The sequence below is a fragment of the Ctenopharyngodon idella genome, chromosome 1 (genome assembly GCF_019924925.1).
Source record: "Ctenopharyngodon idella isolate HZGC_01 chromosome 1, HZGC01, whole genome shotgun sequence".
NCBI classification, from domain to species: Eukaryota; Metazoa; Chordata; class Actinopteri; order Cypriniformes; family Xenocyprididae; genus Ctenopharyngodon; species Ctenopharyngodon idella.
Genome location: NC_067220.1, coordinates 28,210,811 through 28,229,058, shown reverse-complemented (window position 1 = coordinate 28,229,058; position 18,248 = coordinate 28,210,811). Strand labels below are relative to the sequence as shown.

At 35.7% G+C, this 18,248-nt stretch overlaps 1 protein-coding gene across 2 annotated transcripts in view; it reads right to left on the bottom strand.

Annotated features, from left to right (window-relative positions):
• Positions 1-268: 268 nt before the first annotated feature.
• nlgn4xa (neuroligin 4 X-linked a) overlaps positions 269-18,248 on the bottom strand; it is a 110,304-nt gene continuing 92,324 nt past the window's right edge. For both annotated transcript variants that reach the window (XM_051908443.1, XM_051908451.1), the window contains 3 exons: positions 17,751-17,936; positions 12,526-13,315; positions 269-2,841 (listed from right to left, as the gene is read on the bottom strand). In XM_051908443.1, coding sequence (XP_051764403.1) covers positions 1,953-2,841; positions 12,526-13,315; positions 17,751-17,936 — 1,865 coding nt within the window. In that variant the 3' untranslated portion in view covers positions 269-1,952. The remainder of the gene's footprint in view (positions 2,842-12,525; positions 13,316-17,750; positions 17,937-18,248) is intronic.

Genomic DNA, 18,248 nt, shown 5'->3' with positions numbered 1-18,248 from the left:
ATTTGATTGGCATTATTGTGAACTTTTTTTAAGAACAGATTTTAAATATCAAGTTAACCACATGCTGGAATTTAAAACACAAAACAGTGTAGGACACACTTTGAATGGAATTATCAATTATAAGAAGGCAAGTATATCTTTCATTTAAAATGAAATAAATTTTACCATTGCTAAAATGTGCTATTATTGTGAAAGGAAACAGCTTCACATTGTTATCGTCATCCTGGGTGCTAGATTTCATCAAAGTGAAACAAATCTGAAGACACAGTTTTAGAAAATACTGTGATATTTTATTAAAAATGCGGCAGAAAAAATTTATACAGGTGTCCAGCCAGAAATATCTATCACTTAAGGCAAAAACTGCAAACAATATAAGACAAACTATTATTTAGAATCCTACAGTTGACCCTTGTTGTACTGACAGTTCAAGAACCAAGGGCTAACATGTATCATGAACTGATTTAATATACAAATGTAACTTTATAAACTAATTTATTAATTTATTTTTAAATTCTTTCTTGCGCTTTCAACATCTTTGTTATAGGATGCAAAACTGAAAAATATCAGGGTTATTTTTTTTTTTTTTTTTTGTATTTATTTATAATAATCATAATTATTTTTATGTACACTCATTCACTTATGTTTTAACCCAAAATATCACAAGCCTGGCACAATACTTTACATATTGCTAGCATGATACGAATAGAAATATCTAACATATACTTCTTTACAAACATATCCAACTAATATAGATACCCAAATCCACTGCCTGTGTTATTTATTTATAGATATTTTTAATTATACAATGCTGGTCACATCTGAAGCTCAGGCAGTGATGATACATGTTAAAAATAATAATAATTATAAAAAAAATAAAAAATAAAAAATAAAAAAAACATATTTATGCAGGTAAAATAAATGGGATGTGGGTAGAAGTTGCTCTGATTTAAATCCAATTCACCCTCCTTCATCAAACCCCCAAATGAGGAAAACGTTATAACTAGTCTCTGAACAGCTTGAATAGGCAACTTCACCCAGCTCTGTAATGTAATTAGAAACAGTCTTTCATTTTTAACATCTGTATGGGGTCACGGTATGGGGTTATCAAATATAAAGCAGCAGTCAAACATGCAATATTCATCAAATATTGGGACAAAGGAACACCCAAATGACTGAAATGGATATTTAGAGGCTTTGGAATAAGAATGCTGTCTTCTCTTGTATTTCTTTTTCGGTTGTAAAAGCTGTTTAGCACAGACATGATTTCAAAAAGAAAAAGAAAAGATAATGACTGATATATTTACACGCACCTTAACGAAAGCGTAAGCTCATTAATAGTCATATTTTAAACTAAACAACAATAAAAGCTTTTGTAATTCTTTTAATATTTGTATTTGACTCACAAGTATTTACATTTTGTCACCTTTACAAATTTTGTCATAATTACATTTCAGGCTGGGATTTTTGAGATCAGTCCATATGTTCAGTATGTGACAACACTCTCAGAAAATAATATTAATGTGTTTGTCTGAAATATAGTTCTCGCATAATAATATTGTTCTCATTGTTGCTCTTGGTATATGACATATGTTATGGCACATACAAAGCTTCTTTAGATCCTTTAACCTCTCTGTCGTTTGTGTTTATATTGTCTATGCAAGCAAAAAAGTCCTTCAGAAACAGTTCTTTTCTTTTGGTGTAAAGTCCCCTGCCCTTATCAAGCTTGGCTCCAAATAAAGTATTACTTTAGTAACATTCATTTTTTCGCAAGTAGGTCATTTTTGACTGATATATTCTGCAAGAAGGCTTCATAGGAAAATAACATCTCATCCACCAAGATAAGTCTCAGAGTGGAACAAAGTCAGCACAGTTTGCCATGACAAACGAAGGTCCTTAACCCCCAATGCCTTAGCAGACCATGTCCTATAGTTCTGAAAGGGATCTTTTAGAAGCTATACCCTGGTGGTGGAGTGCCCATGGGGCAGGTTGGTACTGTTCTGACTACCTCCAAAAGTGCTGAAATTGTGCAGGGGCTGCATTCCAGCCAGAGAGTTAGGAATCATTGTTATGGTACTTGGCGTCATGAGCGGGATGTCATCAGGCGAACGTCGCAAAGTAAGCGCATAATCGGCCGGGCAGGTAAGACGAAGAGTATCATGGGCTTGTAGAGAATCACACTCATGATGGTGCTCATGTTCCAGCTGCTGCTGTTTCATCTGGAGTGACATCAGCTCCTCGCTCTGCAAATGTGCTATGTCATTAGTGTTAGCCGCCACATTAGCTGGAGCAGAGTTCCTCTGCGGGCTGGGCCCTCGTCGGTTGGATTCGTGTCGACGCTTATCCTTCTTGTAGTAGAGTGCTGCAAAGGCCAGAATGTTGAGGAAGAGGAGAGATGCACCCACCGCAATGGTCACACTGAGCTCAGTAGAGTAATCTCGTTTTGTCTCGATAACCACTGCTGAGTCGTCTCCCAGATCATTGCCTTTACGCTGGTCTGTAGTTTGTTTGGTGTTGGCGGGAGGAACACCAGGATGACGTGTGGTGGACGGCCATGTTTTACCTAGTCTCTTAGTGTACGGGAATGGTGTAGTATCCTGAGGAGGTATTTTAGTCGTGGTCGAGACATATTGAAAAAGTTCATTGATGTTATGAAGATGAGGTACCAGCTCTAACCAGAAGGCAACCTTAGTCGCACGATAGTGATCTCTCACCCTTGGCTTCAGCCCAATGTGTAAGTAGAGCTGGTCTTTGGGGTTGTATTTAGACCAGGCCACTTCCTCGAAACGGTTAGGCTTTGTGTGGATGAATTTGGTGTCTTGTGGAACTGGCTGATTTGGATCCCTAAAACGAGAATTAAAAAACATCAGTCTTTGCCGGACAATTTAGAAGCAAAAAGCTTTTTCAACACAAGTGTGTGCTTTATAATTGTTCTATTATAGAGTAATTGAAGTCACCTTTATTTATATAAACCTTTATATAATACAGATTGTTTCAAAGCAGCTTCACAGTAATAAACAGGAAAATAACCATCAAGTGCAAACTTCATCAAATATGAGACAAATTCAAATTCCATTGTAAAAGATAATAGTGTGATTATTCAGTTCAAGTCAGCTCAATGTTAGTTCAGTTCAATAACTGTGTAACACTCGTCAATTATAAAGTGAATTTATATTCAGCTATAAGCAACTCTACAGAAGACAATAGTGTTATCATTCAGCTCAAGTAAGTTCAATGTTGATTCAGTTGATTCAGCAAAATTCATCAATCAAATCAGCTATAATGCAGCTATCTTCAGAAAACAGTGGTGTCATCATCCAGCTTAATTCAATTTAAGTTTTGTTCTCATTCAATAGTGTCAGTGAAGTCAAATTGAATCAATAATCAAAGTATCTTTAAAATATTTTAATAAGTATCTTTTAAACCCCAACTAAGCAAACCAAAAGTGACAGTGGCAAAGAACCCAAACTCCGGTCACAGAAATTGAGAAAAATCTTGGAAGAAACCAGGCTCATTCAGGGAGGCAGTTCTCATCTGGCCAAATGTGTTTATGAGCACACATATTCTATATTAATAGCTTAAACTTAGGTTACTGAACCTAATAGATAACATAGAGATGCCTACATATTATCGTATACAAAGATTCATGACCTCAAAGTGTTCTAGGTTATGATGCCTCTCCAGCGGTATTTTCATTCAGTTTCATAACAAAGCAAATTCTGCTCACAATTTCATAACTGACAGGCTTGAACTAAAAAATACAAAATTGATCTGTATTTGAACAGTCATTACTGGTATAGCTTTCCTAGATACAAAAAAGAACATACCTAGTGATAAAGGTTTTACCCGGAAAGCCAATTTACCACTCCTACACATTATTCAGTCTGGGAGTAGCAGTCAACCTAGTTGGACATAAAAGCTTTCTAAATATGGAGATGAGGTGGTAAAAACTGAGCCGCCGTTTCTCTCTGAGTGCATTAGCACTGTCAAGGTTTGTTTCTGAAGCAATAGCTTCACTTCTCCACAGATTTTGCTCAAAATTTGTTTGTTTATAAAAGTGGCCTCAGTAGTCATCTTTTGTCATCACGCTTTTTACCTAGCTTTGCAGAGCGCAAATATTTTGACAACAATTTGGTATGACAGAAAAAAAATAAATAAATAGACTTTGCAGTGGTTTTAAAAGTATTGAGAAACATGGTTTTGAATGCATGAACTTAAACCTTAAGGACTTATGAGGACAAATTTACCTTTATTCTGTCATTTGCTTCAATATGTATGTGGGGACAATAGAAAAAAAAAGGCTAGATACAAAATTATCAAGAAACATGTAGTGCAAGCAGGGGACTTTGGAAGTAGAGAAACCCTAAAAGACAAGTGGCCATTGAGGTGCATATTTGAAAAAATTTATATGGCCATTTATGCCCTCCTGAATGTGGTCGTACCCACCCTAGACATGGTGCCTCTGAACACATGCCCAAATGCCCATATGGTTAATCCAACCCTGGCAGGCCGGGGATCGAGGTGGAATGCACGTCTGACAGAGCAGTGAGGCGTCCCATAGAGAAGAGTGTTAATCTGGGTGAACGTGGTGAATCTAGCAGGGTTCTTTTTTTCAGGCCACATTCACACAGCAGCAGAATTTGGTTGTCGGTTCTGTATTTGAGGCCTTAATACAATTACGTTCACACACAGTTCAGTTATTTATAGGAGTGACAACCACATTCTATAAACAAAATCACAGTAACACTTTACAATAAGGTTAATTAGTTAAACATTAGTTAATGTATTAACTTACATGAAGTAACCATGACCAATACATTTGTTACTGTATTTACTAAACTTCATTAACGTTAGTTGTTCATTGTTAGTTCATGTTAGTTCACAGTGCATTAACTAATGTTAACAAGATTTTAATAATGTATTAGTACATGTTGAAATTAACATTAAGATTAACATCAAGTGCAGTTCATTATTAGTTCATGTTAAATAATGTAGCTAACTATTGTTAATTAATGAACCTTATTGTAAAGTATTACCAAAATCACACCTGTAAATTTTCAGGACTCAACTGCATTCTCGGAAAACCTACACAGTGTGAACAGAACTCGACAACTAGTTGTCTGTCAGGTCGTTCAGTTTTAATTCTTCTTAAAATAATCAGTTGAGTTCACATAACTTTTCTATTAAGTACAATGAATCGTCAGTAATATTTGAGTGAAATGAACTCGTATGACTCACTATGATCATGTATAATCATAGGGCTAAATCATACACATTCCATGTGGCCATGTGCATGATTGAAACCAAAAAAGAGCCCTTATTCAGACAATAAGAGCAAAAACAATAAAAGAGTAAAAATGATTAAATAAGCAGTACTAAATAAGTGAGGTAATGAATTTATAAATGCTTCCAAGGGTGCATGAATTAATGTATAATGCTTCATTTTGAATTTAATAAGTCAGTTTAAAAAAAAAAAAAAATAATGGTGGAATGATGTGTCCAATGTGGGGAAAAGGAACTAACAACAAAGCTATAGTCAGGAAAATAAATAAATAAATAAACAAACATACAAACAAATGATTATGTCATAATTTACCCTCATGACATTTTAAACCCATATGTCTCTTTTTTCTTTTGCAGAACACAAAAGATGATTTTTCTGTGATTTTTCATAAAGTGAATAAGGACTTATGACACTTTTTTTTTAAGTTTGAAAGCTCCAATAACTAATTGTAATTGCATGACTTTTGCCAATTTTGTGTTCCATGGAAGAAAGAAAATATGTGTTTGGAACAATGTGAGGGCGAGTAAACATAATGACAGAACTGTCATTATTTTTTGGGTGAAGTATTCCTTCAAACAGATGATGATGCCATGTGATGTTTGGGACATGAGGAAACATCAGGAAAAAATATCTCTGTGTTACAGAAGGCCGTTGATGGTGAATCTTGTTTATTATGGATTGCGATATGGTGAAAATACAATACTTCCCCCCCCCCCCCTCCCCTTGACAAATAATATTCACAAAAGGGCACCATCTCACTGCAAGTATATACAGAAGAGAATCAACAATCTAATCTAGCTACAAGCAATCAATGGTATTTCATTTGTTTGCATTAACCTCTGATAATGGCGGCATATGAATGTAAGCAATAACAATTCTAATGACTCTTTCAGAGAATTCAGAGCTGAGAAAAGCAAGCAATGCTCTGAGCTATTTACCCACCGAGCCAATCTACAGCTCCTCAATTTCTGTATTTCAGATAAGAGCAGCACTTCACTAAAGTGGCACAGTGTACATCATATTTCCCATTACATCCACTTTGCTTTTATCACTTATATAATCACAGTTAGGTGCATTCTAGGGGACTGAAACTCTGTGCGCAAAATAAATAGAAAAACTGAACATTTTAAAGTCAACGTAAAACGAAAATTATGTTTATCATTTCTTTCCTGTTGTGATGTGTATGTAAGTGAAATAGCTTATTGGACAAGTAAAAAAATGTCATGTATGGCTTGATTTTGTCCATCAGGAATTGAATGGATCATTGTTGTTTGCTAGTTGCTGCAATCATTTCATGTGAGTGACAGATTGCTGGAAGAGGAAAGTTAAAACTTGTCTGGCTATTTTTCAGCCCTCACATGTTCTCACTCCCAACTCATCATATATGGACGCTTGGTCAGGACCACTTGGTGTCACTTTTTAACAGACAGGATATCCTTTTAGCATCATTTTTTTATAGTGCAGGGTACTCCGTTGCTTGCAATAAGAAACTTTTGGTGTCAATGCACATTAGCAATGCGCATAAAAATTGTATCATCATGATGTAATTATATATTTCATTATAATTTTGCCATTATGACATTTATGTTATGGTATGATTTTTATTTTAAACAGCTACAATAATTTTATTTACACTACACTATTTACTATTCATTTCTGAGCATGTAACCCAAACCTTCACCTAAACATTTGTATATTATATAATATAAAACACAGAATATAAGAGGTAGATACAAGTATAGTCACAATTGATTCAAAAAGTACAAATATTGCAAATGTTCCGAGGCCAAATGAATGATTTGTGTGAGCAACAGACCCAAAAGTGATCACTGTCTCCATCTGACGTAAAGCTCAGATCCTGTTCATGCATTCAAAAATTGCCAGCAGAAGAAGCATTCTGTCAGCTTTGATTGCGAAATGGTATTGGTTCTCATTTCTACTTTTACAAATGCACGCAAAGAATTAAATGAGTCTTAATCTGACGCATAAGGCAAACAGCTGAAAGCAATGGAGTACCCTGCACATCGAAAAATTACGCTAAAGTGGTACGCTGTGCATTAAAAAGTGACGCCAAGGGGTCCTAACCAAGCGTCCATATGTAATGAGAGAGTGTTCTCATCAGAGAAGAGAAGGGCAAACTAATGTTATTTGATTAAAGATTATAAGGGAACATGTTTTATTTTAAAATAAAATAATAATATAAATTATGATGTGCACAGGTACATCATTTAATAAACTCTGCAAAATTTTGGCAATATTGGCATTCTGGGAGTGCTGCTATTTAGTATAATGGCACTAACATGTTTGCACATTCTCACTTGTAAGTCGCTTTGGATAAAAGTGTCTGCCAAATGAATAAATGTAAATGTAAATGTAGGTAAACATAAAATATTTAATCTTTTTTATTAAGCATTTTATTTTGATTGTTTTTATTTTAAAATTATTTAAATATTTATGATTTAATTAATCATGTTTAATTTCATTAAACTCACAAACCCTCAGCAGTTCCATCACAAACCCCAGTCTGGGAAACCCTGACGTTATGTATTATTTAATGCACTTTATGTTATTGATAACAAAGAATGGCATATATTTTCTTTCTCTTTGTATTTTTAAATCAATATGGTACAGATTACCCTATTCAAATCAATGTGAAAAATGAGTTAGGTCAATAGTAATTTAAAAATAAAAAGTAGTCAGATTATATTAACTTAAATGTGTAATATAATGGATTACGTTACTACAGTGTAACTACAATTTTTGTCATGTAATTTGGAATCAGTAACAGACTACAATTTGTAAGTAATCTACCCAGCACTGATTGTATCATTAGAAAGCAGAGACTTACTTGTTTCATTCAGCCCATAATATTTCAAATGTTGGAACAGCTAACAGTTACACAACAGTTCTGACTGGACATGTTGTCTACCAACAGTTCGGGTATTTAGTACATTACTGTGATGCTTCACTGTTTGTATCACTCCAGTTGTCTGTGTTTGCAGCATTCTAGACAAGCTGCCAGTCTGTGCTTTGCTCAGCGACATTGAAAAGTTTACATACTGTACAGCCTCATGCCTATAGCGAAATCACAGCCAAGCTGATATTTAACAAAACAGTGCTCATATTATTTAATTATTGCCTGAAGTGTACAGTCTTCACAAGCTAGTATTCAAAGCGTTCACATTCTAGCCAATGGTACTTTCTTTTGAATACAAAAGCATTTTCCATGGTTAAATCCACTGTATCCTTAGACAGCATCAGGGAACATTATGCTTCATTTCATTCAGTGAGTATACTTCTGTAATGCCTGGAATCCATATTGATTTTCACTTTCATTAACAGATTTGACTCCCCAAGCCAGAATTTGGCAAACGGTGTGATTCCATGATGCAGAAATACATTTACTTAAAGAGATCAACTTAATGGTGTGTGCAAAATATAACTAGGAATAGTAATTTCTCCACATTTTCTTTTACGCTTCCTGGAACTAATATCTGTGTAGAGCCATTATCATCATTTGTAATGTAATGCACAATATTGACAATATTTCATTGCTTGTAAAGCTAACTGCTGTGTTAACCAGTAACAATAAACAACTGAATTGCACAAGCATTCAGGCAGGAAGTGGCAAATAAAGAGTCGTTTACATCACTTCATTTAATTCGTAGCACAACAAGGTGATATTACTAAAGCGAGGTAATAATCGTATTACTCCTCTAAAACACACAGTGGAATTGAGACACAGACCTCTGCTGAGGTTTCACTCTCAATGCTGGGCAATTTTTTCAACCTTAATGCTGGGTTGAGGGTCAGCTGTAAGTATTTTACGCAACACAATATACAGGGAAAAGATGTCAGTCAGCTAAATGCGTCAACATGCAAAACTCAACATTTGGTTTGTTCATTTTTTCACTGAGCTATGGGTTGCAAAACAACCCAAATTGGGCAACCTGATCTCATGGAAACAATCTGTGGGAACATTTTTGCAAAACGCAAAATACGTACCAATATGTACATATCACTGCAGTTTCCAACAGAAATGAACACTAGAGGCAGTAAAACAGCAAGCTCTTTTAATCGTTTTCATACACAGCTATGATTACAGGGTCAGATTACGGCTTAATAAAGACTTGTTTCCACATCTCCTTGCACAATATTATGTTATGATCTCAAAACACTTTTTCGAAAGTGCATGATTTGTAAACAAATACATTTTGGACTTTGCTTCGCTTAACCAGCTCCATATGTTTCACTTTTTTTGACATAACAAGCTTGCTCGGTAGCTCAACTGGTACGGAATTGTACTTTTGATGCGGAAGCCTTGGATACGAATCCTGTGAAACATCACTCACGATAAAAGAGCTCAAAGATGAGAGATCAAAAACAAGCTAAAATGGCATGATTACGTGTTGGTGGTATGTTATTTTAAAACGTAATGGAGCATTAAGCTTAGCGCCAATCACTGAACATTTCAAATCAGAACTTTGGTGATACATATAAAAGTAACGTAATAAAACCATGTTCCATGTTCACGTTCATCTGTTTCGTAAAAAAAAAAAAAAAAAAAAAAAATGAACATGGTTTTAACACCACTCAGTGGACATTTCACATTGAAACTGTCACGAAACGTAAATGGCGCTACATATTTTCGTTTTGCAAAAATGTTCCTACAGGTATGTTGTTGTAATGAGCCTGGGCTGAAATTGGGTTTCTTTCAACTTAACATTTTTTAGTGTGTTGTTTTAAGGAAAGGTTCATCCCAAAATTAAAATTCTGTAATTAGAATGTACCCTCAGGTTGTTTCATACATGACTACTTTGTTCCATAGAACACAAAAGTAGGCCCATACAATAAATAAATAAATAAAATAATAATAAATAAATATATATATATTTTTTTTTTTTAAATGGACAAAAACAGTTGAGTGAACATTTTCTTTTGTGTGCCAAATAAAATAATAATAATAATAATAATAATAATAATAATAATAATAAATATAGCTGCAAGCAGCAATTATCGAGGTTCAAGCGTTTTAAAGCCTTTATGCCAATGTGTAAAAAAGTATTATGTTTTATTTAGCAAGCATGTAACCAGTTAAATCACAGAAGGAAAAGACCATTTACAGCCAATAAAGGCAATTTACCATTGGAAATATATGTTTTTTAAAGCTTTTTAACAGTTATAGCGCCACCTATTGCTGGATTTCCATAAAAGTATGCATGCTTCTTTAGAGTCATGTGCTGCATGTGCTCACGTAATGATTGTTAGAATGAAGTTCTGAGTTTTTGTTTAGGAACGATAGGCTTTTGGGTAGATTTGGCCATGCCTGTTTCTCAAACGACCCTGCTATTCCTATCCAAAGGCCAAAGTTCAACCTTTTTTGATAATTTTTGACCAAGAGAGTCCCAAGAATTGTGCCACAGTGGTTTTATCGAGGTTGAGCCAAAAACCTAGGACTAGTTTGCCAAAGTTGGTTTTTGAAATAATCTCGATTCGATGGACAACGGCAGTCCTAGAGGCAAAGTTGCTCAGAATGAGGAATTCTACCATGTGGTACGAATGTTTTAAATGGTCCGAGTTTGGTGAAAATATCTCATTCCGTTCACGAGTTATAGTTATTTTAGTTAAAGTGGCCCCGCCCACTTCGAACGTTTTGCCGCCCCTTAGCAACTGTGAATAAAAATTTCAACTTTTTTTGATATTTTGATATTCAGACTCCAGAGAATCTTTCTGCACTGTTTTAGAAAACCTAGTACTAGTTCGCAAAAGTAGGCGACGCTTACTTTTGATATAAGACGCTTGATTCAAGACACTTGAGCTTAGGCCTAACTGTTCAGGAGTTATGAGCCATTTTGTACTTTTGACCGCTGTAGCGCCCCCGTCAGGCCGATCGGGTGAGCCTTGGTGACGTTGTAGGCGGTGTGAGTACTACCAGCTGTCAAAGTTTCAAGTCTCTACAATTTACGGTTTGGTCTGCCCGATCACTTTTAGGAAAGAATGCTAATCCTTGGAAAATGTAACAATTACAATAGAGTTTCAGCGCTACGCGCTTGAACCCCTAATAACAACAAAAAAGTTATACCAGGTTGGAACAACATGGTTCACCCAAAGATTTCCATCTATTCATTTTAGGTATTTATCTCAGGTCTGCTCTTGATGTGTAATAATATGTACGTGAACAATATATCTAACACATAAAATCCACAAAGCCAGCATTGCAAAAGATGTGTCCACTTGACATCCAGAGCACCAGTGTATGTTAATTTTCCTCAGTGATAGCATTAATGACCCATGTCTTGCTCTCTCCAGTTTGAGCATCCAAGCTTGACAGTCATTGCAACAAATGAAGGCAACAAATGAGACATTACATTCTGCATATTTCCCTCCACGTTATTTATTCACCCTTTTTTTTTTTGGAAACACTCAGAGAGGCTGATATCACCACTGGAGTGTTTACCAGAGGCTGGAGTGACTCTCTTGCAAAGCGAGCATTCTCCAAGTGCTGCTGAAATTGCTTTCGTTTTTCCTCCTCTGTTTTAAAGTACTCGCACTGAGAGAAACACTTAGCCAGCAAAGGGAGAGCAGCCTGACGTGAGGTACTGATGAGCCTGCCAATCTATCTCCTGACACACAGGTATCAGCTGGAGTGGTGCCAAACAGCAAAGGCTGTTCTGCCTATAAACTGTGAATGGAGCCCTGAAAGTGTGAGGCCCCAGTCACTTATATCTGAAGGAGGTTTGGGATGAATTGGGCTTGCCCTGATTACAGTGATGCTGTAGGGGGAAAAGTTTAGAAAGAACCCCATAACTCAAGGCTAGTTAAAAGCTGGTCTGATACCATTAAAAAGATGATCTGTGGCAGATGATTGACAAGGAAAAATGTAGTTTAAAACATTTGCCAAGTTCTCAGAAATTTAACCTTTTTCATTCATGATGGTTTCATATGGTTAAAAAAAAGTACCATTTTGTATCTTTCTTAACCATATGTATTCCTACTTCATGTATTCAAACTTTGTGTGTATTCATACTCTCTTCTTATAAAAAAATAAGAAGAGGGGGGGGTGGGGGGGGGGGGGGGGGGGGGGGTGGGGGGGGTATTATGTTACTGACAAATAAAAAAAAATGAAAAGTGTTAAGGTTTCAAATAATTTTCTGCATTATCTGACAATATCTGATTGGAGCTTAAGTTCAGTTATGCAGTGTATATGTTTAATTAACAGAACAGAAAAAAAGGCTTTAACTTACCCTGTTTTAGCGAAATTCGTCCAGTAAGTCATTACCACCGCTGAAAGCATGACATCATTTTTGGAGAAATTGCAGTTAAAGAGATCAGTGGGGCCAATCATGGGAATTCCAAACACATAAGGCACCTCATCTCCATGTGCTGAATCTGACCAGCTAGGTTTCATTTCGCTCTGACAATGGTGGTAGAACGCGTAAAAGTATGTTGGAGATCCGTACTGAGCATGAAGGTCTGCCGTAGCTACCGCTGGCGCCACCCATTGGTGATCAGTGAAGAGTGCAACCAGAGTCTTTCGCCTGGTCTCCGGGTTCTCTTTGTCAGCCCAGTCGGTATACATAAACTTGATGGTTTCTCGGAGCGTATCCTTGCCCTCGGGATAACCATAGAGGTGGTCCACAAAATCAGACACAGCAAAGTCAAAGTCATTTGCAGAGACACCATCCTCGCTGTCCACGATGCCATCCACAAATTTAAAACCCTCACCCTGGTTGACACCCAGCATGATGTCATAGTTCAGGAACTCTCCCTGCTCCATCAGAATTTGGGGGTCATCAGGGATGACGTCACCATCGATAACTGGACCAAAAGCAATGTGGTACTTGGCCTGTGTGATGTACTGTTCAATCAGCTCCTTGTAGTTTTTGTTCTGCAGACATTCCACCAGATCTATAGTATCTAGCATATTGCAGCCCACCTTCTCAGCTAGTATGCGGGTGTATTTGGCTGGCTGGTAGTTGACGGCCCAGCTTGACAGAGCAGTCCCACTCTGGATGATTGCTTTCTGAAACAAATCTGAAAATAAAAATAAGTAGAAAAAAAAAACAGCAATTATTATAATAATAAAATGATAATTGCTTGACGTGCAAGAAGCAAGTGAGCCACAAGCACGTTTGAGCTTCCACAAGAACCAATGAGGTTTGTTCTCGAGCATCAAGCATGACTGAGCTTCCATTTACTGGTATTTGATGTGCTTTATGCAAGGGGGGCAGACTGCTCAACGAGAAATCGGAGTGCCGCACCGCTAAACACATATGCAATGAGAAACCGGAGCATCGCTACCCCATCACCATCACCACCATCCTTCATTAAAAAAAAAAAAAAAAAAAAAATAATAATAATATAAATTTAATTTAATTTGTGTTTTAAAGAGGTAAGATGAAATTTGAATGGGTTTTAAATGAAATGAGGCTGAGTAAATGACAGAATTTTCATTTTTTAGTGAACTATCCCCTTTAACATTATTCAAAGTGAGAACTGAAGGAAAACCATGAGCATAATGAAATTGAAGAAACAAAAGTTTTTTTTTTTTGTTTTTTTTTTCATAGTTTATAATACAATGTCTCATTGAAGACTTTAGTTGGACCTTGCCAAAAAAGGACTTTAAAAAATGGATGTAAAATATAATGCTCTGTAATTATTATTTATTTATTTATTTTGATCCCGTCATATTGTTATATGGGTAAGTAATATCAGTCAGTGCTTGATATAGATGCCAACTAATATGCATATGCCTTGATGCTGTACCTTTATCAGCTCAGCCAGGCGTGGCCATAACACGTTGACACAGATTGTGTCCTAGAAAATAGCAATACCTTAGGGCACGGATCTCACCAGGCTGAACCGAGGCTTCTGATGCACTGACACAGAGTGAAAAATAGCCTTCACTCAAGTATAGAATTTAAAAAACTGGAGGGAAAAAAAAAAAATCAAGGGAAAAAAAGTCAGTACTGTCTAGAGCTTTTAAATGTATTTGAGCATTAAAAATATCAATATCAATGCCCAAAAAACAGAGTGGTGGAACTATGATGCATTTTTGTAGATCAAAACCCAGAAGCTAGTTAGCATTTTAGCACTTCCAGTTCTATCATCCTGAAGTCAATGGGTTTTTTGAATGGGTTTTTGATAGCTGAAATAAGGTCCATGTTTAACACAAGCTCAGGACACGTTTTATTCTATGAGATAAAATACATCAGTATTACCCTACCTGTGACTTTTCAACACTGTTATGTGTCTTGAAAAAGATGGTTGCTAACAAGTGGCTGAAGAATGTTTGATTTGCTTAATTTATTTTCTTCTTCTTTTTATTATTATTATTAGTATCAAGCATTAAACTGAAGTTAGTTATATATACTTATTGCATACATTGCAAGATGCATTGCAAAAAATGCTAATGATAAACTGTGGCGTGTACATATATGGTATATGGCAAAGATAAAAACCTCAAGGCATTTTCTAATGGTACACCATTACACTGTTTAGAGTGCCTAACATGTATGTGAAGACAAAGGGCTCAGATGAACAGCAGGAGTAACAAGTGAAAAGAAATGCCTTTCCGCTTATTTCACAATTTACATTATGTAATTCATTCATAAATCATGGCCGACCTGTTAGACAGGAACACCAGGAGAGAACTATACATCTTGTCCTGTTATTTTGATCAAATATAGCATTTCCTTATTTGGGGTTGTGTTAGTGTTAGAGTAACTGTAGCCAGAGGTCATTTGATCCATTACTAGATTTCGTCTGCTATCTAGCCAGGCTGGACATTGAATGTAAAATCTATTTTTATAGTGGGACAATTGAGTTCCAGATGAATGCCTTGTAGGGGTTGTTGTTACAATGAAAATGACATGCAGCCAGGCACACTGGGACCAAGGACTTTTGGTTCTTAGAGATCCTACAAAATATTAGTACAGAGAAGAGAGGGGATAATGTGTTTGTTGTAAATGTAAATGATAAATACTGGTACAAAAAGATAGATTCTACCTCAAAAAAGGAGAGAGAGCGCAAAATTTGGTAACACTTTATAATAAGGTCTCATTAGTTAATGTTAGTTAATGCATTAACTAACAATGAGCATTACATTTGTTACAGTATTTATTATCATTTGTTAATGCTAGTTAATACAAATTCAACTGTTCATTGTCAGTTCATGTTAGCTCAGGTCCATAATATTAACAGATACAGCATTTATTTATTTTAATGTAGGGGAGACCTGGTATGGTTTTAACATGTGGAGAGTTGTAACACTGTCAATTCCACCAATCAGGGATAAGCTAGGAATCCTATGATCATTTCAGCTTTTACCCAATTCGTACCTGATCCTATACGAATGGTTGTGAAGGCTGGAAATAGGTACATGCAGATTTTATAAAGAAAAACAGATTGGTAAGAACATTTAACTTTTTTGACCATTTAACCTATATTAGATTAAACTGTAATTTCTCAGGCAAAATATGATGCATATTTAACCTGTTAATTTCAAACCATAATGCTAATAAATCTTGCTAAACACTGGCTGACAGGAGTGAGTGTTACAACCAACCCCTTGCATACAATTAAGAACAGTTCATTTTTAATAATTTTACAGAATGCCTAGACAATGAAAAAGAAAGACCGATAGAGGTGTGCCTTCCAGTGTTTTTTTTTTTTTTTTTTTTTTTTTTTTTTTTTTTAAAGGAACTGATGAGGTTTCAAAGAAAGGCAGGACAGTCAGATCAGTTGTGAAAAAAAAAAAAAAAAAAAAAAAAGTGATGAGGATTATGAGACCTCAAACAATGAAATTGTTGAATGAAATTCTTTGTATGGAGCCATTTGGCAACTAAGCCAAAAGAAGTGTGGTTAAAATGTGCCCTATGTAGTTTCTGGGCCCACCAAGCCTGCAATCAAAATCAAGAGTTAACAACATCAATTTTTCACCACTGTGACTGTGATTGATAATATTTACACATAGACACATAAACATTGACAGTGTTTTTTGTTAGGCCTATATGTTCTTTACACACGTACACTAGGGTTGAGTGTTCATTAAGCATAAATACCATTAAAGAAGTTTGTTCTAGTATACTAATTTACACACACACAAACTCCTGAGTCAAACAGTAAGTGGATTTAAGTTATGGTCATTCACAGAAAGAGGCATTGTTTTGGATTGTTCTTATGGATTGTTTCAATAAACCTATTTTTGAAGCATACTGCATAATGTGGCCTCTGTTTCTGGTCTTTTTACAACTTACTCTACTACCCTGGCAGTGGGGTAGTTTGTATTTGTAACAAAGGCACACCATGTATTTTACATCATCTCATAAGGGCTGTGATATTCTTGCAGAGGTTTGAATTGGTGGCTTTTGTAGTAAACAAATGTGGGTGCTTTGTATAAAATTTTGAGCACTCAGCTTTGTTTCTAATGATCATTACTAATATGTATTTATGAGTCTGGGCATAAATGAATCAATGTTTCAGTGCACCTGTTTAGCAAAAGAGCAATTAGATGGTATTATCAGATAAAGAGGTGCATATTGATTGATTTGCAATGATGTGCCAGTGTACAGATTTTTCCTCATCTTTTCTCCATGTTATCTGATTCAGTCTGTTGGCCAAACAAACAGTGCTGTCCTTCATACAGTGGAGTTCATGCATAAAGATATTGGTTCTTTCATCTGCTGGATCAAACTGCTATCTGACCAGATGCAAACCACTCCAGAGTTTGTCTTCAATTGGGCAGAGATCACATGTAGAATTGTTTAGTACAGATCTGAATTTGATTGTCATCTTTAAATATGCCTAAATGAACCAATCTACAAGAGAAAACACATCTTGTTCCAAAACAAATGCTCCAAATTTCTCTTATTACATGGCATTAAATGTCTTATTTAATGTCTCTTATTACATGGCTCTCTGAAATACTTTATTCTGATTGATCATTCGTGACATTCCAGGATCAGTAATTCCCAGATTATGACCATCATCAATAGCAATTCTGTATAATGACCCATCCCGATATCTGAGGCCAGCGCCTCTTTCATGTTTCTCTAATCACACTACGGACTTGCTATCTCTCTTTTCATTCAAATGCAGCTGATACCATCAGCTTTTGCATTTAATGAGCTAATAAAATATTTCAACTCAAACAACAGGTTGGATATATATTAGCCTTACATAATTGGGACTTCATATCTTTGGGACTTTATTTATTTTAAATTCTGATGTTATTTTTCACAATTGTGACTTTCTTTCTTGTTATTGACTTAATATCTCTTAATTGCAACTTTATACTGTCACAACAAACTGCAGCTTTATATATCTCACAGTGTGACTTCATTATTACCTTATCTCAAATTCCCCATTTTATTTTTTACTCTGGGTCAGAAATGGGCTCCAACAAAATAGTTTAAATAATAAAACTGTACTACGTCTAATTGTCAGTCTATTACAAAATGCTTTTTACCTTCTGAATAGTGTGACAGGGTCAGCAAGCTTACACAGGACGCCCCAGCTCCTGATCCAAATATAGTCACTCTTTTCGGGTCGCCTTTGAAAGCCTGGATATTCTCTTTGATCCACCGGAGTGCTTGGATCTGGTCCAATAGCCCATAATTCCCTTTGGCTGCCTGATCACCTGTACTCAGGAACCCTAGTGAGACAACAAACACACAAGAAAATAAATAAATACATTTTTCAGAAAAATAAAAATAAAAACAGAAAAAGCTTTTAAAATTTTTACTTTCAAGTAATGCTTATTAACATCCATTATTTTGACAAAAAGTGTTTTTTCCCCATCCCTTTTTTATTTTCTTATAACCTTTTATTTCTTAGGGATCTGTGAGCCATTTGATTAAAACTTGTTTTCATTCTAATTGTCTTTTGCCTGACACCTCCCCCCCCCACTCACAAACACATGTACGCACAAAAATCATCGCACTTGACATCTGAATAGGCCGAGTAC